General features: G+C 45.0%; 1 protein-coding gene across 1 annotated transcript in view; it reads right to left on the minus strand.

Moving 5' to 3' along the window:
* The window catches only part of RSPRY1 (ring finger and SPRY domain containing 1), a 41,923-nt gene extending 22,261 nt beyond the window's left edge, over positions 1-19,662 (minus strand). The window contains exons 1-3 of the mRNA XM_066637023.1: positions 19,488-19,662; positions 7,860-8,354; positions 401-453 (exon numbers count right to left, since the gene is read on the minus strand). Coding sequence (XP_066493120.1) covers positions 401-453; positions 7,860-8,206 — 400 coding nt within the window. The 5' untranslated portion in view covers positions 8,207-8,354; positions 19,488-19,662. The remainder of the gene's footprint in view (positions 1-400; positions 454-7,859; positions 8,355-19,487) is intronic.
* Positions 19,663-21,485: the final 1,823 nt, after the last annotated feature.

The following is a 21,485-nucleotide window of genomic DNA, read 5'->3' on the forward strand; positions in this document are numbered from 1 at the left end:
TTGAGGGGTACTCCCTGCTCCACTCATGAGACTCCTCAGTCTACAATTACAGTTTCCCTTTTAATTTGGAAGCGGACTGCACAGCTGTTCCCTTCGCTATTTCAAGGCCTGTTCTCTAGCTCCTTGCAAAAAAATGTTAAGCTTGAGCCCTGAAGCAGCTGGCAGGCTGATTTTGCAAAAACATACCTCATAAATTTAGAGAGATTAGACGGGTACACATATTAAGCTAATTACAATTTTACTGAGCTCATTGTCGAGTAGTGGTTTTATTTGGATAATGACTGTAAATTGCCTCATCCCCAGGAAATAAATCATACAACTTTTAAGCTTCTTTACAGAGCTAAATTATCTTTCTATAAATTGAAACTGCAGTGCCACAAAAAAAAAAAAGTGGAAATACCTGTTTCAGCCATTTCATGCAAAGTCATCATAGAATAAGGAGGCTCCTGGTCACTGAAAACAGGGGAGGGGGAGGAAAAGTTATGTTAATCATTATTAAAGCCCGTACACTCCCATCAGCGCACATTGAATTAAGTTAAACAGTGATGCAGTTCCTTAGGTTTCCTATTACTGGTTTTAGAATAGCCAAGTCCTATAGTCACAGCGGGAAACATTCATGACCCACTCCAGACAGTAAGATACAGTTTTGTATGATATAGATCACAGTAACTGAATTACACAGTAACTGACTTAAACATGATTTTGCTAGATGCACAGACTGACATCCAGGGATCGGTTCTCTTGAAAAGCTGCAACAGAGTTGCATGCACAGTGGAGAGCATACCAACTTTGGGGTGCTATGATCTGCTGGAGCAAAAATGAAACAATAGAAACCCCTTATTGCATCCAGGGATTCCCTAAATTACTGCCAACAATGACCATGCTTTTTAGGAATCTGAAACTGTCCAATACACAAGTGCAAAAACACTTATTTGCATATAGTGCCTAACGGTATTCAAAGGTATTCTACAAAATCAAGAAGCCTGAGCCCAGTCTAAAATGTTTTTAAAAAGCAACGTTAATGGAACAGGAGGGAAATGGGGAACTGTTCTCTTTCAGAGCAGATTGCACCCTGACCTGAACTCTGGCACCAGGACAACCGCTATACTTAGATGTAGATTGTTGTAAAATTTATGTCCACAACTACATGTTCAATAAGACAGACGACACCTTAAAACCAAGAATGAAATGTTCCAACACAAAGCTTCTATTTAAAGACCTATTTTGTGTTTCTCCTTCAGGTCTTGCCATCATTAACACATTTCTTCAACCCTGCTTATGGCAGCCAATATGTGAAGAGGTGCATGCCACAAATCCGCTGAGTGCCCCTCATTTTTCTCTACTTGTAGACCTTTGTGGTCCCTCCAAAAATGTATGTGAAGTCTCAGCATCCTAAGCAATTAAGACATCTTTCTGCAGCAGCCTTACCTAGCATTACAGAGGAGCCATGTGGCATCTCAGACAAGTATTATGTAGTCTGTGTCTTCATATCCAGAGTTCCTCAGAGACTGACCAACCTTCCAACCGATAGACATCTGCCAACTAACTAGGCAGCCCAACCCACAACCCACCTGACTACGTCAAGGAATGGGAAAGAGCACAGCTGGCCCTAATTTATCCAACTAGATCAGGGGTGCCCAAACCCTGGCCCTGGGGCCACTTGCAGCCCTTGAGGCCTCTCAATGTGGCCCTCAGGGAGCCTCCAGTCTCCAATGAGCCTCTGGCCCTCTGGAGATTTGTTGGAGCCCACACTGGCCCAACGCAACTGCTCTCAGAGTGAGGGTGACTGTTTGACCTCTCGCATGAGCTGTGGGATGAGGGCTCCCTCCACTGCTTGCTTTGTCATGTCTGTGATGCAGTAGTGGCAGCAAAGAAAAGGCCAGCCTTGCTTTGTGCAAGGACTTGTATAGGCCTTGAGCTATTGCAAGACCTTCATTCATTCATATAAGTTCATTTTTAATATATTCACTTATGTAAACATATGTAAATTTATTCAAATTTTAAATGTAAATTAATTCTTTTTTTCCCCCAGCCCCAACATAGTGTCAGAGAGCTGATGTGGCCCTCCTGCCAAAAACTTTGGACACCCCTGAATTAGATAACCCAACGACATTAGCAAACCTAGTTTTTTGTTGTTGTTTTCACTTCAAGGATGCTCTTGGCTGTTGCTGCTAGTTTGTTGTCAGATGCACTGTGAAGGTGTATTAGAGAAAAGCCCACCACTCCTCAGAGAAATGCAACACATGAAACCCCCACACCCTTCTCCTGGTTAGGACAAGTAGCTCAAAATAAGACATCCAGAAAGATGCGTTCAGCGATTATTAGTAATTCTTCTGTGTTTGCCTTTTTTTAATCAACCCCCTATCTTGGTCAGTTCTGTTTCTATTTTTGATTTGCTTTTTGTTTTTCAGTCTCTGCATTCCCTCCCTGTTTATTTGCTTTGTGCATCCAGCCCTTTTAATAAATCCCCTCCCCCCCATTTTCCGTCTGGACTCAATTTATTGTGGGGGGGGGGGGGAGAGAAAAATAGCCATGCTTCCCCTGATGACCCAATTCTAACTATTTCTATCCTGCCTTTTTCCCCAAAAGGATCCAAGGCAGTTTACAACATGTCTAGAAATACAAAAACAACTGTTTTTACAAGAACATAAAAAAGCCCTGCTGGATCAGGCCCAGGGCCCGTCTAGTCCAGTTTCCTGTATCTTACAATGGCCCACCAGATGCCTAAGGGAACACAAAAGATCACAAAATACTTGCAAGATACAAAAAGTACTGTTGTCACTACTGTTTTGACTTCACATAAATGAGAATCGCTCAGATTTTGAAAGGCCTTTTACAGTTCAGTGAAGGAAATTTTCCAAGGTGGCCTCTTTTTCTTCAGCTTCCCTATCAAGCTGATAACAACAGACCTAAAAAATCTCCAAATTACCCCGCCCCCATCAACTGGTTCCCACCAACCATTGGGAATGGGAAGAGCATGGGGTAGTATTGCAGTAGGTGCTGTGCCCTTTTTTCCCTGAGCTTCCCACACATGCCCCTCATTCCACCAAAAGAGAACTGATGAATACACAGCATAAAGACATCAAGGCATGGGACACAGATGTTATAGACAAATGCAACATTGGGCTGTCATTTGCAGCAAGAGTCTTGTGTTTCGTTCTGCCATAAGTGTTATTTGAGAAATGCATCAGAAGGGATGCATGCATGCATCAGAAGGTCTCCAGGCAAGACTGGAGACCAAGTATCAGCAATCACCACAAGCAACAGAGGAAAGCTGCAGAGGTGATGGGAGGAGTGAAAATTGCCTTAGGAGAGTCTGCCATGTGGCACAAGGATACTTTGCAAAAGTGGGTTTTTAAAAGTTCCTTTGCAGCCATGAGCGCTTCAAGCTGTCCAACCTCAATTTAACAGCTGAAGAAAACTAGTGGTACACTAAATACCACACTAGAATTTAAGTGAAGCATTTCACAGCAGCTGGGTTATGAATGTTGAGAAGTGCTGAATGACAAAGTAGACAGAAAGAAGAACATACTGCAAAAGCATAGAAAAATCTGAGACCTACACAGCCCCTTTGGGTGGGGGTGAAACGTTTATTTTCTACTTTACATATACTGTATCTAGTGGCCAGAAGTAACTTAGCCAAGCAGCTAGCAATATCTCAGCTGGCCAATATTGATTTCATATATTTAAACCTTGCCTCATCAAAAGGATTATGAGATGGTTTGTGATACAAAACAGACATAGAACAGAACCAACAGAACAGAGAGTAATTCTGCAGCAATAGACAACAAACTAAAAAGCAGCACTCAACATGCTGACAGATAATGCAAAAATTCTAAAAGGAACAAACCCACTAACAATATGGCAGGTTGAAATGCCTGGGCACGCAAGAACATTTTTACCTAGCACCAAGGACACATAACTCTACAGTGCGTATGTGCACAAAGCACACACATGCAGAGAAAGCACCCCGCTCCATAGGCAGGGAGCCCTGGATCTCCAGCCCCTATCTGCTTAATTTCTGAAGGTGGAAAAGGTCTCCTACTGATCTCAGATTCAGGGCACGTTTGTATGGGAACAAAGCTGTCCGTGCGATGTCACAAGCAGAAGTGGGCTTTATGGGTTCTGGGTAAGAATAGCACTTTGAACTGAGCCCAGATACACGCTGGAAACCAGCAAAATGGTTTCTAGGTTTTAGGTTGCAAATGATGTGCCCTGCGTAACCTGTGTCAGGAAGCGGTCTAGCTGCTACATTCTGAACCAACTGAAGTTTACATCAGGTCTTTAAAGGCAGCTCCAGATACAACACATCACACCTGGAGCTTACTCTCAAATGGATAACAGTAGCCAGGTGACAGCTGCCCGGGGGGGGGGGGGGGTCACACCTGGCATAGTGGCCAAAGCTGGAAAAAAGCTGAGCCATTGAAGCCACTTGGGCATCTATAATAAGGCCCAGCTTTAACAGAACTCCTCAACTGCTAAGCTGATCTTTTAGGGGAAACGTAACCCCATCCAGGAAAGACTTAATCTCATCCTCCTCAGCCAGACAGACCACTTGCCATCAGCATGTTCTTCTTGTCCAGACCAAGTTCCAGTTTACTACCAACTGCAGGCATCTGCTCAGCACCTTCACCTGACTTCAATGAAAGAAAAAAGTTGAGCTGGAAGTAATCTTCATTCTGAGGATGCTTCACTCCAAAATGATCTCCAAAGTGGCTTTATGCAAATGATGAAAAGCATGAGCCCTGCAGAACCCCACAACATAAATGTCACCCTACAAAACAGCCTCAGAGCACCACCTTCTGGAACTCGTCTGACCAAGCTGGAGTTGAAGGAGCACCGGGCCTCCAATTCCCAACCTAGCCAACTACTCTGTGAGTGATGGTGCTGAAAATAATTGAGTGTGATCACTCTCCACACAGTGGGGTCACACTCCTACTAAGATTCATGAGGATGACCAAAGCAAATGACTAGTACCAAACTGGCATCTGAAATAGAGATCGTTCACAGCCTCCAAGGAAGTATCTGTGGTTGCCCAGCTAAAACGTATGCTTAACAAGATCCGAGTTGGCAATTTATTTAGCAGCTGGTGTTTGTCTGACATGTACCTGTGATACAATTGCTGGTTTTTATTTTTGTATGGTGCTTCATTTGTTTGGAAATGGTGATTCAGCCACTTGGATTGAAAAGCAGGACAGAAGTGTGCTAAATAACCAATGTTACCACTTTGTTAGTTAGCTGAGAATTTTACGGAGCACTTTCACTAGCAGAAAACTACTATGACATGCTCCTTTACCAATGTCATTATGGTGTGATGAACAGTGTGCAATTCTGGGCCCGAGTTCAGAGCTCTGCTCATCTCGGAAGCTATGGAGGTGTTTGGGATCACTGACTAATTCTCAGTCTAATCTGCCTCATAGAGCTGTCGGGATAACTGATGCTTTTTTACCTGAGAATGTTGAAAAGAGAAAGAGCACATGATTTGAATAACTACAGAAATGACTACAATAGCTACTTCCAAATGCCTGAAAGACAGAATTAGGATTCTGTTCCGACCAACTTGATCACATGAGTAATACAAATAACAGGAAGACAAATGTAAAACCCTGCATGCAGGTATTAAAAAAGTATCAGAAGCATGAGTACAGGATTACAGAAAGTCAACATGGTACACACAGTGTTCCCAAATGGTCTCCTATCCAGACACTGACCACAATCAGACCAACTCGGCTTCATGATGAGCTTTCCGACTATGCTCTGGGCCCACAGAAGCTCTGTTCCTTGTCAGAGCTTGGTATGAGAGATCCAGAGCTGACATGCAGCAAAGGGTGAACACTAAGGAATTATGAAAGAACATTTTCAACGGCAGAGATGGCCTAGATAATAACGCAAGGAGGAAACTGTCAACGCCCTTGTCGAGATTAAGATACAACAAAGATACCAACACTGGCAATGAAGAAAAACTATTTCAAAATCAGGAAAGGAAATGTCATGAATTTTTAAAGAATATAGCTGCACTACGAAGGAAGTAAAATTTTCAGGTAAGTCTTACTTACTACTCTATTTGAACTGAATGCCCTCATCCCTCCCTCCAGCTCCTGCAGTTTGCTTGTCTGCAACACTCTTTCCCCAACTGTCTGCCACCCCCACCCTCTTTCACTATGCTGACTTTCTTCCCCTGATATCACAGTTTCTAAAAATAAACAAGCCACTAGAATTTAAAGAAAATCCCTAGAAAAGCGCATGATTTTAAACATGCAACCAGACAAGTTTTGCTTATGAAAAAGCATCAACAGGACCAAGAGTTTTCCAAAATCAAGAATCAAGCATTGGGGGTTCAAGCTCCCCCAACATCGCCAAAATAAAATAAAGACAAGCCTCCAACTTGTCTGGACTAGAAGACTTTGAAGACTGCTTCCAACTCTGATTCTATGAACACTTCAAATTCAATTTAAACATGCAGGGAAGTGGGCATTACATAGCCATAGCATGAAGGAACAATTCAGAGGCACAAAAGTGTGCCTTTCTCTGTGTGTGGAAAGATGGTCAGGAAGAATGAGAAAGGACTGTGCCAGACAGTGATTTCCATTTGGAACAAGCTCTTACTCTTCGGTCTAGGTCAGAGGAACACCAAGAGACCAATCAGATGCATGTTTGTCCAGAAGCTAGTCCTAGGGAGTTCAGTAAAACTGACTCTCAAATAAGTCACACGTAGCTGCAGCATAAAACCAAAAGGCAGGTCATTCCATGTTAAATCATCAATATTTTTCTATTTCAGGTTCTTAGATTTTGCTAAAACTTGTCATAATTATCCTATGCAGTTACTGAAGAAATGCATTATTTTTAAACTCAGAAAAAATATTTAAGTCAAAATTTTGAAAATGTTATCAAAAAATGGCATGCTAGTGATACTTTAGCTCTAGCTCAGACACCAGTTGGGATACAGCAAAAAAATAAATAAATGAGGGGATAGTTACAGACATGTATGAACTAATCTTGAGATTTTTATCCCATTGACTCCCATGACAGATTTCCATGACTTGTTCTTCCTGTGTCTGCAGAGGTATACTCCACAGTAGAATAAGCAGAGGCACACTCGGATACATACAAACAGAGATAAACATTCAAATTCCAAGTTAGGAAAGTATTCAAGGACCAATCTCCCCTAGAAACTGTCCCCTCAGTGTACTCTGCCCCATCTTTTACCCTGGCAGAACAGATTACAAGGGTTGACCAATGGCATATCACCAAGGACCAATCTTAAGGGAATCTCCACACCAGTAACTACCCCAACAGCACTAACACCACTGCATCACCTCCAGACCCAGGCATCACACAGTGCAGCAATGCTGTGCAAGGAGCGTTGAGCTTGCTGTCAGAAGGCAGCAAAACTACCCTGATCTTCCTCATCCAGCACCCTAGAAGCATCTTTTGTTTTTGAGTGGGAACAGGGTGCAGAGACAGTTTGCTATTTGGCTTCACCTGCATTCGACAGGCACTGAGCACTGCAGAGATGGTGGCTCAACCAAACTAGACTGGGTTAGGTTACAGGTCTCAGCTGAGTTTCACTGAAACAAGAGATGAATTTCAAAGAGAGCTGCCCAGGGAGTATTCACACTGAAGGGGGAAGAGCAGAGGTGGAGGGAATTTAGCACTGCAGTCATGGATCTCTTCTGAAACATCCACAAAGGTTTTTGATTACTGACACAGCCCCCCCCCCCCATGCTCTCTGAGGAACGATCCCAAGAGCATGCCAGTGTGGGAGGCTATTCCATCATAGCTTTCACAAATGCAGCACAGGAGTTTGCAAGGGAAGGAAGGTTCATTCACTGCAATACTGCTCTTCAAGGGGTACTTACTTGTCTACTAACGTCCGAATTACTGCCAGAGTGTCAAGTACTAATCCATCCACGTTATGCTTTTTCCTCCTTGGTTCATGTGGCCCCCGCCCCCGCCGGGGGGGCCTCACTGGGTCCCGCAGCTGGCTTCTTGCTTCAGGTACAGGTATTCTGCTGTTCTCTGCTTGATGACTCCGGGACTCTGCATTATCTTCTGCACCGCTGTCTTCTCGACACACACAGGAATTGCCCATGTTGCTCGCCCCCAAGGTTTGCAGCAAACACGGGATGTGCTGTTCGAGAGTCAGCCGTAAACCTTGGAGAAGGCTTCTGCTCGCATAAAACACGACCAAAGCAACAACAATCATCTAGACAGCCTTAAGAGCAGCGTTTTTTGAATCCTGAAGTGGGGCCGTTGCATCATATGAGTCTGTAACAACTGGAATGGACGGGGAGTGGCGGGTTTAGTTTCCGACATTATCCCCGGAGATACACATTGGTCAATCAAACTGAGGCCTGGAGAGAAAGAAAAAGCAATCCCATCAGGTGTCTTGAGATTTAAATTGTGTTATGATTATGCAGCTAAAAAGCAAGCTCCCTTCCCAGAAGCATAGCAAAGATGCTGCTTCCTTTTGGCACAACTTTGGGCCTGCTTGCAGCCATTACTCAAAATATCGAAAACTCACTCCCTAATCCTGCAAACATACCCTATCCACTTATCCCAGAATTTGCCATGGAACCCCTACCATTTCATTTCTAGGTTGTTACTACCCATTCCATGAACATCCAGTCAAGTATCTAGGGCTGCATGAAGGCCCATCAACTGGCTCTTTCCCCAATGCACCCCACCCTGAAGCCATTCTTACATCTTATAAAAGGTCTGAATTCACAAGGTATACAACATCTGACTGGAGTGGGGATGGAGACATGTACAAATATACAGAACTGCCAAGGGAGCTTCAAGTGTGATTTCCCTCCTTCCTAGATTTTGAATGTTGAGCAGGTATGGACAGGACCAGGTAGGACAGGGCTTCACACCCCTTTGGGTAGATCCAGACTCAGTTGCTGGAGGAATGAACCTTGGCAGAAGTGAAGGCAGCCAGTTTAGAGTTAGAAAAATATTTTAGTTCTCTTGTGCCAACCTCAAGTGAAAAGCAAATCCATTTTTCGTTACGTAAGGCAGATATACCTTTTGATACAATAGAGCTATTTCAACACAGTTTATTTCATTGCATTCTGCATTATATTATGCACTGACTGATATTCAATGCATGCGTTGGCTCGGGCATGTCATGAGAATGGATGATGGCCGGATCCCAAAGGATCTCCTCTATGGAGAACTCGTGCAAGGAAAGCACCCTACAGGTAGACCACAGCTGCGATACAAGGACATCTGCAAGAGGGATCTGAAGGCCTTAGGAGTGGACCTCAACAAGTGGGAAACCCTGACCTCTGAGCGGCCCGCTTGGAGGCAGGCTGTGCAGCATGGCCTTTCCCAGTTTGAAGAGACACTTGGCCAACAGACTGAGGCAAAGGAAGGCCATAGCCAGGGAGATAGACCAGGGACAGGCTGCACTTGCTCCCAGTGTGGAAGGGATTGTCACTCCCGAATTGGCCTTTTCAGCCACACTAGAAGCTGTTCCAGAACCACCATTCAGAGCGCGATACCATAGTCTTTCGAGACTGAAGGTTGCCAACATTGACTGATATTCAAATATACTAAGATTTTCACAATTTTGGCCAGTGGTGGTGTCATCCCTCTCCTGAGTGCATCACCCAGTAAAGTTTGCACCTCTACCTCTCTAGTGATGCCACTGGGAGGACTACACGTAATGGTGGGCAACTTACACATAATAGTGGACTTTAGACAGAGTGGGAGGGGAACTGCAATAGCAAGACGGAATCCTTCCAAGTCTTTTATTTAGGCCAATTCACACAAATCTCTTCCAAGATTGCTGATCAGAGCCCACTTCCAGTTTCCAATCAGAGCTCTGATCGGAAACCAGAACTGGGCTCTGATAGCCAACTGGAGCTCTGTAGAGCCATTGGTAGGCTTGCAGAGGGGGTTGTGAGTCTTCCAGTCGCTGCCAGACACCAGCGCAACCTCTCTGGTAAGTGTTCAAGCCCCTGGGTCCCCGTGGCACTATGATCGCTACGGTGCCATCGAGATATGCCCCTGGCAACACTTAGCATGGTCCCAAAGTTCAAGTAGGATTCTGGAAACCGTGGCACTGAACAGCCCAAGACAGTCAATTTCAAACTTTCTACCACCAAAAACTCCTTTTGAAGCAGAAGCAGTTCAACTCCAGCACAATGCCAAGGATTCTGAGGTATGTCTGTTGGGCCTTGCAATTTATCTTGCATATAGTGCATTTAGCCCCAGAATGAGGTTGGCCCCTGAAGCTGCATGTCACAACCTTTTAGAAAAGATTCTCCACCTTCCCACTGAAGACCCCGAGGAACCTAGAGTTTCTTAGGACAGTTTAAACACATTTAGATTCAGATCTATTCTATGCCATCAGCACCTAAGACAGAGCAGAACTCTGTGGAACTGGATTCCTGGCTACTAGGGACTGGGTGAATCAACATCTTCATGTTAATTGCTTCCAGTGTTTAGACAGACAACTCATCAGACGGGTCACCCATCAAGGGATAACACAATTATGCAAACCAAGCAGTGCTGTTCCTCCGGGAAGTTTAGACAAAAGTTAATGCAGGCTGCCTGACAGAATACATCAGGAGACTTCTTATCACATAATTTCCAGTTTCTTTTGACACAAGAAGCCAACTCATGATATTAAACACAACCATTAACAGGCCACTTCCAGCATGACCAAGCCTCTCCATCAACAAGGGGAAGCTTATCACGTTTCTCAGCTTGCATATGCGTTGGGGCAAACTCTTTCCAGTACTTAACAGAACCACACAAGCTTCTGAACTGACAAAGTATTTGGCTTTTGGCCTATACAGTAGTTTGCTTTCTGAAAAGCTAAGCAATATCCCAGGTATGCCACCTCAAAAAAAATCTCTCCTGTAAAGACAGAGTGGGCACTGTCCCTCATCCCTGCAACCTTTGCCCCCAAGTGTAGTAGATGGTTGAGAGGAACACCTCGTGCTTAGACCATGGCACAAAGCAAGTCACAGTGATAAGAATGATCCAGAAGAGTTTTCTGGTCAAATTAGACATTTGTAAGCAAATGTGGGACTGTATGGATGCAAATAAGCAAGGGGGAATGGCATGACAGAAAAGGAGTGTGTGTGTAACTATGCCCACATTTGTCAATTTTCCTCAACAAGTCCCTCTATTCTGCAGCTTTGCCTCTGTCCGAGGCACTAAAATTATTTTGTCAAGCAGAGGAAAAAGTTAAGTGCCCTTTCAGCATTTGCACCCACCTACTGCCCAAAGCAGCAGGACCTGCAATCCCCCTCTCATCCCTGACGATGCAAGAGTGCCTCACAAGCTGGGAAATACCCGCACAGTCCAGTCGAAATGAAAAAATTTCAAAGTTGGTACATGCAAGCAACACTTCTGCTCCCAACTGTATTTTGCATCAGATCCTGCATCTCAAGACATGCTTCCAGAGCCTGAATCTAATTTCCCATAAGGCAGACCATCCCCAGACCAGGCCTCGCCTTCTGCATATCTCACATCACCAGTATGTCCAACTACAACTGCTCATTCGAGCAACACACACTTTCAAAAGCAATCATGAGAATGATGCAGTATTTGCTGTTGCTGGTTCTGCAACACAAGGATCCAGGGGGACTCCAGCCACACATACTGTTTTCAGCTGCTATCTCTTAACTGTAATGTGTACACTCAGTGACACGATTGCCTAAATAGATTGCATCAGGCACAAATTCTATCATAATTCTATTTCTGCTGGCTAAGGGCACAGCACTGCAAACATACTCCAAGATCTCACGAAGCACTGAAAATAAACCCACATCCAGTGAAAAGACAGTACCCACGATAAGCTAGGTTAATGAACTGCAACCACCCATAACAGCACTGAACTTTTCAGCAAGGATCGTCTCAGAGGGACTCTAACAATTAACTGCCACCATTTATGTTGAAAGCCAGCAGCCTCATTTAGCAGGCAGACAAAAATCATTAATTGACTCTTGGTTACTTGCAGCATTGCTAATTCAATATGTACAAGAGGGGGAAAATGGTGGAATAAGCCTAAGGTGTAAGCATGACTAATTCCACCAGAGCAAGCCAAACCACCTTTTCAAAAGGACTGTGAAGGGAACCACATAAGTAGTCCAAAAGGCTACAGGAAATGGTTGGTAGTTTCAGCAGAATTCCAGAAACCCCACTATCACCAAGATCACAGTTCTAATCTGCATGACTATAGGGGAAGTCCTGTTAGCACTTTCTGAGCCTCAGAAATTACAGGAACTCTGATTTGGACTTCTTCACTGGGAGCAGCCCCCAATAGGTTCCTGTAACCTCTGCAGTAACAGTTGCTTCCCCCAACTTCCTACTCCAATCCCAAGTTTTTAAAAGTGCAAAATTCCACAAAAATAAGCTTCTACACTGCAGAATGTGCATTTCCCCACTGTAGATCCCCTCGTATGGGCCCCTTTCCACACTAGAGTTTGATCCACATAAGAATTTTATGGGAACCCTTGTCAACGAAACCACTGTCATCACTGTACAGGCAAGCGCCACTTAACAACCTTCTGCTCAATGATGGATCGCATATATTTAACAATGGTCAAAGCACAACAAAGAGGCTCTTATTGAGGCAGTCAGGACTCCCACAGCAGAGTGTCTGCTTACACAACAAAGAGGTTCTTAATGTAAAGAAGAGACATCAGTCTCCAGTGGCCCCTGCAGCCAGCTAGTGTCCTGGCAGGGAGTGTCTGTTTACAGACACAAAGGCCCTAGATTGGGTTGAATGTTCGCTTAACAACCCGATCGCAAAACAGGGAACGGAGAATGTATCCCGTTCATTAAGTGGTGCACACCTGTACTTTCAACAGATCACTCGACACAGCTAGCAATCCCTCTTTCTAGAGCTTTCATATGATCACATCTTCACTTTCCTATGTCAAACAATCTAGCAGGAAAGACAAGCAAAGGATCTGGCTTCATACATGGCTTCTACCCCACTGTCTCTGTAATAGGTAGTGAAGGAATCAATGATTCACAGCCTCAAGTATTTTGTTATGCTCAACCATAATCACCTCATCGTGGAAAAAAGTCTGCCTGCTCTGAATTCTTGCCAAAAAGTCAAAGTTGAATAGAGGAAGGACTTCAACCACCAAGCTGATTCACTTTTTCATTTTCATGTCAGCAAAGCAGTGGCTAGGCTTGCTTGTTGTATTCTATATATTAACTGCTGCTGAATCAGGAATGGCTTGGTGATGAGAAAAATCAGTCTGTTCAAAATCAAGACTTCAAGCTCACAAAACCTTGTCAAGTTCTTGTTTTACTGCATTTAATGGCCTCTTTTACACAGCATGCCATTAGCCCTACTGACAAAACATGCTATTTATTTACTTTACCTTTTCTTGGAAAAACAGTCCTTCTACCAGTGGGTGGGCTCTTCTGCCAGAGGAAGGACATTCTCCATGCTACCCTTTATGATCAAGAACACTGCAGACTATCTGGGGCTATTGTAGTAGTGTGTGTGCCCACCCCCCCAACAGAAAGGCCAACAACAGCAAGTGCATGTGAGCACTTGCAATTTTGTCTCATTGGTATCAGCTCAACCCATAATCAGAGCTTAAGGTTTGCCCAAGACCATATCATAATTGTACCAGGGCTGTGAAAGGGGAGAAAAATATTTGCAAGCCTGTGACTGCTGTCAAGCTGGAGATGAAGCAGCACAGTGAGGTGGGGTATACGGGAGCAAGGCATGAAGGTAGCCTCCAGCACAGAAATTAGGTAGGTTAGGAAGACGTAGTACATCAACTAGAACTGGGCAAGTATGAAATTTACAGTCTGGGGTGTACCTGAGGGAGGTAAATTTAGGGGATGCAATTTAAAAAACCTGAATATAGTCTAAGCCTGCTCAAGATCCCTCTTGTTGCAGGTTTTCAACATGGAGGTTTGCTTGGTAACATACCCACAAGACTTTCATAGTCCTCAGGCAAAACATGGTTGTCTTAAATAAAAGCCTGTTCTTAAGATTGGGTCATATTGCAGTATGAGCCAAAAGCAGGAACCAGAATGGGACTATGTAGATAGGACATGACTTGATTCTCAATTGGGAGCGGGAGGGGAAATTGCCTGAGTTATGCTCACTCTGGTTCTTAATTGTGACAAGTAGCAGACAGGAGAGGAAAAGACACTGCCATTCTTTAAGAACTTTAAGAACTGGAAAAAATGTTTCATGTCTCTGCAGGCTGCCACATGAATCCCAGGAGGTATCACATGAATCACAGGAGGTAATTTGTACCCAGGCCCAGGGTCAAAAAGGAGGCCCAGGAGCCAAAGGAGAATGTTACCTGAGGGTTGCAGTGCATCCGGCGGATGCACTGCTCTGTCTTGCAATGAACTAGGTAGTTTCTAAAGGAGATTGGCAGCTGGTTCCCTCTCACTTTAAGATGAGGAATTCCCAAACTTGGTGTGTCCCTGGAAAGTATTAACAAAAGCTTCCTGTGATCAGTATGCATGATTCACTGCTTTGCTTCTTTTCTCCATTGCCTATGTTTGCACTTTCAATGCAACATAGATGTTCTTTGTGAACTTGATTTGCACTTACTCTCAAAGTGTCACCTCTGCAAAAGTATAGATCTACCTTTTTATTTTGTGCTTATGATTTCTCACCTTGGAAATGAGGCTGAATTGGTTGGTTGAAAGGCACTGGAGGGCCTTTCACTGACAAATGTCACTTGCAGTCTCTCCCGGTAATGGGGTGAGTATTCACACCTCCTACTTTCCCAGGCATCTAGGATACATCTCCTGATCCCATTCTCTTTCCCCAAATACTCTACATGCCACGAAAGGGAGAAGTGAAGGAAAAAAAACAGCTCCATCCCCAACACTGAACTGCTTAGGCTTGGGGCTCAATGAATAGCATCCTCTGTAACATTCTCAGTACAACCTGGTGATGCTTGCACCACGAGCTCCACACTTCCCTATCTTTTTAAAGGACACAACCACAATCTTCTCACAAACGAACTGCATCTTATCTCCAGAACTCTCCTCAAGCCCTCCTCAGTTTCAGTTTTGCCTTAGCACTCTTGGAAGCTCTTGTTCATAGGAAAAGATTCAAGGCAAAAAGAAACAATGTAGCTTGATAAGCACAAGCCTTAAATTTTTAGCTGTACAAACTGAGGGTCAAAGACCCAGTAATTTGCCATATTCCCCCCCCCCCATTCTCAACACACAACAGCCTGCAAAAAGACAAGAAGTAGAAGCTGTTAGTCCTGCGAGAACAGCATAGTATCTCATTTGCACTATTTAATACCCCTTGTCAGAAGAGTTGAATTAAAGCAAGTTAAAGTTTTTGCTCTATAGCAGAAGATTAAACTTGGCAGCGATGGTGATGGAAAAATTGTGATCACCACAGATTTAAGCAGAATTTAGTGAATCCACCCTTTGACAGCATCCAAAGGTTAGGCAATTATATAGGGCAGGCAAAACATTGGAAAACAAATTCTGTGGAAGAAAGGAAGGTAAGAAGGATGGAAGCTGATATACGGTCACCAAGAATGAACATCCAAAATACAGCCCATCTCCCTAGGAGCACATTCTCAAGACTATGTAATGCACACATGCTACCTCAGAACACAGGACATTACAAGAAGGCTGCTTTTTATTGACCATCAGTCCATCTAGTTCGGTTCAGGACACATCCAGCCCTCCAAGAATTTAGAGACAGATCTTCCCCATCCCCGCTTGGAGATGCCACAAACTGATCTGGGGGCCTTCAGCATGCTAAGTGCTCAGCCCCCGAACTACATACCTTTCAACTTGCCAAACACTTTAGTTCAATTAGCCACAATGTGGAATGTCAGGACACCAAGAATCACTTTCTCATGAAAATATTAAACTAGAATATATGATTTTTAAAAAACCAAAATAATGTTTTTTATTTGGGGAAAACAGTTTATCCTAGTTAGTCTGTTGCAGCAGAAACAGAGTTCTGCAGAACCTTAAAAATTCAATAATTGCACTATTTGTATTCATGGGCCACAAGACTTTGTTTCCACTTACCTCCTTTGTTTCTAATTACCGCCTCCTAGCATACTTTTTTAGAAGTTGCACACATGCAAAATTATTATTATTAAGAATATTTATACATCACTTTTCAACAAAAAACTTCAAAGCAATTTACAAGAAAAAAAATTGATTAAATAATGTTGTTTCAAAAAGACTCGCTGACTAAAAATGAAAGTGATATTGAAAGAATTTCTTTTCTTGAGAGAAAATATCCAAATATCATAAGAATATATTAATCATTTTTTCCGTTGCACATCCAGTAGCTACTCCTCCCCATAAAGCAGGGAACAAGTCTACGTAAGCTTCTCAGGGCACAGATCTGCCTTTCACTTTGTAAAATGCCACGTATATTGATGGCCTTACATAAACAATAAGATCATAGTGATAATACCAGGAACGACAATATCTATTATTCAATACAGTGGTTTAACACAGTGATTCTCAACCTTTTTAGCACGGGGACCCACTTTTTAGAATGACAATCTGTTGGGACCACTGGAAGTGATGTCATGACCAGAAGTGTCATCATCAAGTAGTCATCATCATTTTTAAAAGACCCAATATGATGAAATCTAAGGAACTTAGGGCCCAATCCTATTCAATTGTCCAATGCTGGTGCAGTTGTGCCAGTGGGGTGAGCACTGCATCCTATGATGGAGAAGCAGTCACAGAGGTCTTCTCAAGGTATGAGAACATGTGTTCCCTTACCACAGAGCTGCATTGTGGCCACACCAGAGCTGGGAAGTTGGATAAAATTGGGACTTAAGTAAATTAAATGTTTAAACTTATTGTAAACTTTTACTTAAAATAAAGAACCCTCCTAACCCTCCCAAGCAGTTGCTGATCTGTTAAAAAGAAATTCCCCAATGATCCTAAAGCCTGCAATCCTATCCACACTTACCCAGGAGTAAGTCCCACTATCATTATTAAAAGCATATTCATAGTAGCCTATTAAAAGTACAGATCTGTCACATTTCCCCAAATGCAATCACATATCATGGTAACATCAAGTTTAAAATATTAAAAATAAAATATACATTGAAATGACTGGGAACCCACCTGAATTTGGCTTGCAAACCACCTAGTGGGTCCCAACCCACAGCCTGAGAAACACAGGTTTAGCGCATTCAAAAAACTTCACATTCATTGGTCAGCTGAGACAGATACTTAACATGACAAGGAAGAACCCAGCAGGACACAGTCCTCCAACTATAGCAACCAAGAAATCCCAGCACTAGCACTGTTGCTATTTAATAGAACCCAGATAGGAACTGCCTTCTGCAGAGTCTCAGTTCATTTAACTCAGTATTGTCAACACAGACTGGCAGCATCTTGCCAAAGTTTTAGACGGGATTGTTTTTCTGCCCTACCCAAAGATGTTGCCAGGAATTGAACCTGGGACCTTCTGCATGCAAAGCAGAAGCTCTTCCACCAAGCGAGAGTTCCCTCCTATTACCTCCCACTATGCTAGAGGAGAAAAGAGGAAGAGAGGTGATCACTATGTTTTACAATGAAAATTTCTATGTATAAAAGAAAACATATATGTAAAGGGTTTTTCTGCTTTTACAGTGACCCCTCCCAGAATGCACAGCAACACCAGTCTATCACAGAAAAAGCCAACAAGGAGTTTCATGGCACCTTCAATACAATGAACAAACAGAATAAACCTCATGGCAAACTATAAAAGACAAAAAATTAAAAGATAAAAAACACCCACTAAAGAACAAGGAAGGGATCCCAACCTCAATGGGTAGCAGACCAGAATCCCAAGTTCAGTCCATGGCAGCAGCTTGGGATACAGCAAGAGTGGGGAATGTTTTGCCTGAAACCCTTGGAGAAGCCAATTGCTACCAATCAGTGCCAGCAGTGCTGCTAAGAGCAGCATGTGTCCAATTCAAAATATAAGGTAGTTTCCCCATGTTTCTATAATAGAGGCAAACCACAATTCAGTGCAGGGCCAATCAGAGGGGATAATTTGTACCCAGGCTCAGGGTCAAAAAGGGGACCCTGGAGCCAAAGAAGAGGGCCCCAAAATTTCCTTGGATCTTATATTTTCCTATTGAACTCTGGGATGGGATGCTGGGTGTACAGCTGCTGCTGCCGAAAGCCATATGTGCTGGGCCAAAGAACGTATACATGAATCTACTTAATGTCAAATCTGGGAGGAAACTGGCCTGCTACAGTAGCTCTTTGGCATGTAGATTTGCGTACCATGAAGGAGTATATAGGAGCTCAGAGACACAGCTGTGGAGCTACAGCTGCTGCAGAAGTACGTTTTGGTACACACAGGACACTTTCCATTCTAGTGCGAACCAAAATACAATGATGCTAATTTTCTGCAATGATTTTCTAAGTTTAAAAGATTTAAGAGAGACTTAGGAGGGTGTTTGGTTTTCCACATTACTGTTCCTAGCTGCCAGCACCGCATGGACAGGTAGACCTGGGTTCTGCATTGGAAACCCTAGTAGACCTGAGCTCCAAAGACTTTTCAGGCTGTTGCCATCCTCCCCCTGCATTGTTTAGCCCCCTCCCCACCCCTGGTTCTGCCCACCCCTTGTCATCACCCTCCCCCTGCCCCATTTCATCCCCTACTCCTTCTGGAAGGGTTCCAAAAGATAAAAATTCCTCTCAGAAGCCCTGGTTCAGAGTGACTGGGCAGAAGTGAAATCTGGCCTGAGCTATGGGAGGCAGCTGTGGCCAGTCAGTAAGAGAAATACCTACTGAGCTGGACAGACCAAGGGTCCAACTCAGTGGCACAGCAAGGTTATATGATGCCAATGGTCCATAAATTTTTGTCAACCCCTCCAAACGACAAAATTATTTCACATTTTTATATTACCCTTCCTCTATGGAGCTCAGGGTGGTGTGCCTGGTTCCTACCCTCCTTTTGTACTCACAACAGCCCTGTGAGGTAGGTGAGGATGAGAGATAGTAATAGTCATGACGTGAAATGAAGAATAATAATGGCCAGGAAATAAATGCAGTGAAATTTCCCCACAAGCAATAGATGAAGGTCAGTGCCCTCTCCTGCTGTTCCAACTCACGCCATACACAGAACTCAGAGCCCAAGCCTATGCATGTCTACTCAGAAGTAAGTTCCACTACAGTCAATGGGGCTTACTCCCAGGAAAGTGTGGCCAGGATGGCAGCCTCAGAGCCCACTCCTATGCCTGTCTACTCAGAAGTAAGTCCCATTACAGTCAGTGGGCTTCCTCCTGGTAAAGCGTGGCCAGGCGGGCAGCCCGTGCAGGAAGGCTTCAGGGGCAGGCGGTGGAGCTCGAGGAAGAGCAGAGGCTGCTGCCAGTCCGAAGGGCAGCCCCGAGAGAGGCGGCGCAGGATCCAACCCAGCAGGCAGCTGCTACCTCCTCCGCCCCAGGCTCACCCCAGGGCGCATGCGCGAGGGAGACCCCTGAGGCGGCCCCCCCTTCCTGGGGGCCTCCTTCCAACGGCCCCCGGCTGAGGCTCACCCCGACGGTCCAGGCTGGCCCTTCCTTCCTCTCAGTGCGTCGGGCCGGGAAGCGAGCGGGCGCGCGCACTGCGCCTTTGTGCCATCGCCGCCGCCTTCTCCTCAGTGGAAAGATGGAGGAGGCCCCAACTAGCCTTCCCGTTGCCCGCGCGGCGGATCCGCCCCCTCCCCTTTCCTGCTCCGTATCCCCGGGCAACTGGCCACACCCCCTCGGGCCCGCCTCCCTCCCTCCCACCGGTTTCACACCCCCAAGCAAAAGCCCCGCCCCTTCTGGTCGGCAGCCCAATCCCGGAGCGCGCCTGTCTTTCACGTGGGGTCATTCGCGCGCAGCCAATCCCGGAGCGCCTCTTTTTCGAACCCGGCGCGTCGCGTTTCGGTTTTTTTGCTTTTGCTACGAGGGCCGCCGTTGGTCGGAGAGCGGAGCGAGGTTGGCGTCTGATTGGGCGGCTTGGGCAGCGGAAGGGGCGGGCCGGGAGAGCCTTGTCATTGGAGAGGCCGGCTTGGGGTCTTGGTCACAAAGGTGGGCTCGGGAGGAAGGGGAGGCCCTGAGGGGGGGGAGGCGGGGTCCATGGAGGAGAGGTGGGTGTTGTGGCGCTGCCTGTTCCGAAGAGGCCCTCGTGGGCTTCAGGTGTGAGTGTAAGTGTGTGTGTGTGTGTGTGTGAGAGAGAGAGAGAGAGAGAGAGAGAGAGAGAGAGAGAGAGAGAGAGAACCTGCGGAACTCCCTGCCACATGATGTGGTGGTGATCCATAGCCTAGATGCCTTTAAAAAGGGGTTAGACAAGTTTCTGGAAGGAAAGTTCATCAGGGGTTACAAGCCCAGCTGGGACTAGGTGGGCCTTTACATTTTCTTTATCAAGCGCAGAATTAGTCTTTGGAACTTCCTGCCACAGGATGTGGTGTTGACACCTGGCCTAGGTGCCTTTAAAAAGGGATTGAGCAGATTTCTGGAGGAAAAGTCCATCACAAGCCACAATCCTGGCTCCCTGCCACAGGATGTGATGATGTGCCTGGCCTAGATGCCTTAAAAAGGAGGCTGGACACATTTCTGGGGGGAAAATCCATCACAGGTTACAAGCCATGATGGGCATGTGTAGCCTCCTGGTTTTAGAAGTAGGCTGCCTCAGAATGCCGGTTGCAAGGGAGGGCACCAGGATGCAGATCTCCTGTTGTTTTGGGTGTTCCCTGAGGTGTCTGGTGGGCCACTGTGAGATATAGGAAGGTGGACTGGATGGACCTTTGGCCTGATTCAGTTGGGATCTGCAGGCGAGGTCTCCTATGCACAGCCACAGCACCTCTGGTTCATGTTATATGTTTAGAGCCTGTACATCCTGACCTCTCCTGTCTGGTGGAATTCAGGATTTTCTGTAGTTGTGTGGGGTTTATCAGTGCATTCCAAAATGCCCCCTCCCAGTTGTAAGGGTGGGGTATAACGTGCAATATTGTGTGAGAGAGAAGCCAGTCCAGATTTAAAAATATTGTCCTGTCCAGCCCATAATTAATTAGGATTGCTATTAGATTGTAACTGCTTGTCGGTTGTCACCAGTGTATGCTGCATAATTTTGTAATGAAGATGTTGGGGACTCTTCAGCTGAGATAAAAGGCATCTAACAGAGGGGTGATTCGACAGGGGCTTATAAAATTATGCACAGTGTGATGAGAAGCTGTTCTCCCTCCTGAACTTGGGTAATCTAGTGAAATTGACTGGCAGGAGATTCAGGACAAATAGAGGAAAAGCTTCTTCACACAGGGCCTAGTGAATTGGTGGAATCTGCTGCCACAAGATGTGGAGATGCTCACTGCATCTGCTTGCTTTACCAGGGGATTAGACAGATGCATGGAGGAGGAGAGGTCTGTCTCTGGCTGTTAGTCAAGATGATTCTGGCAATACGGAGCTTGTATGTTGTGTCTGCCTCTGAATACCAGTTGTTGGGGTGTGCGTGGGGGTATCGCCTTCTTTTTGTGGGCTTCCTGGCTGCACTTGGTCAGTCACAGTGAGTGC

This window comes from Tiliqua scincoides, chromosome 9, assembly GCF_035046505.1.
Source record: "Tiliqua scincoides isolate rTilSci1 chromosome 9, rTilSci1.hap2, whole genome shotgun sequence".
In the NCBI taxonomy this organism is placed as follows: Eukaryota; Metazoa; Chordata; class Lepidosauria; order Squamata; family Scincidae; genus Tiliqua; species Tiliqua scincoides.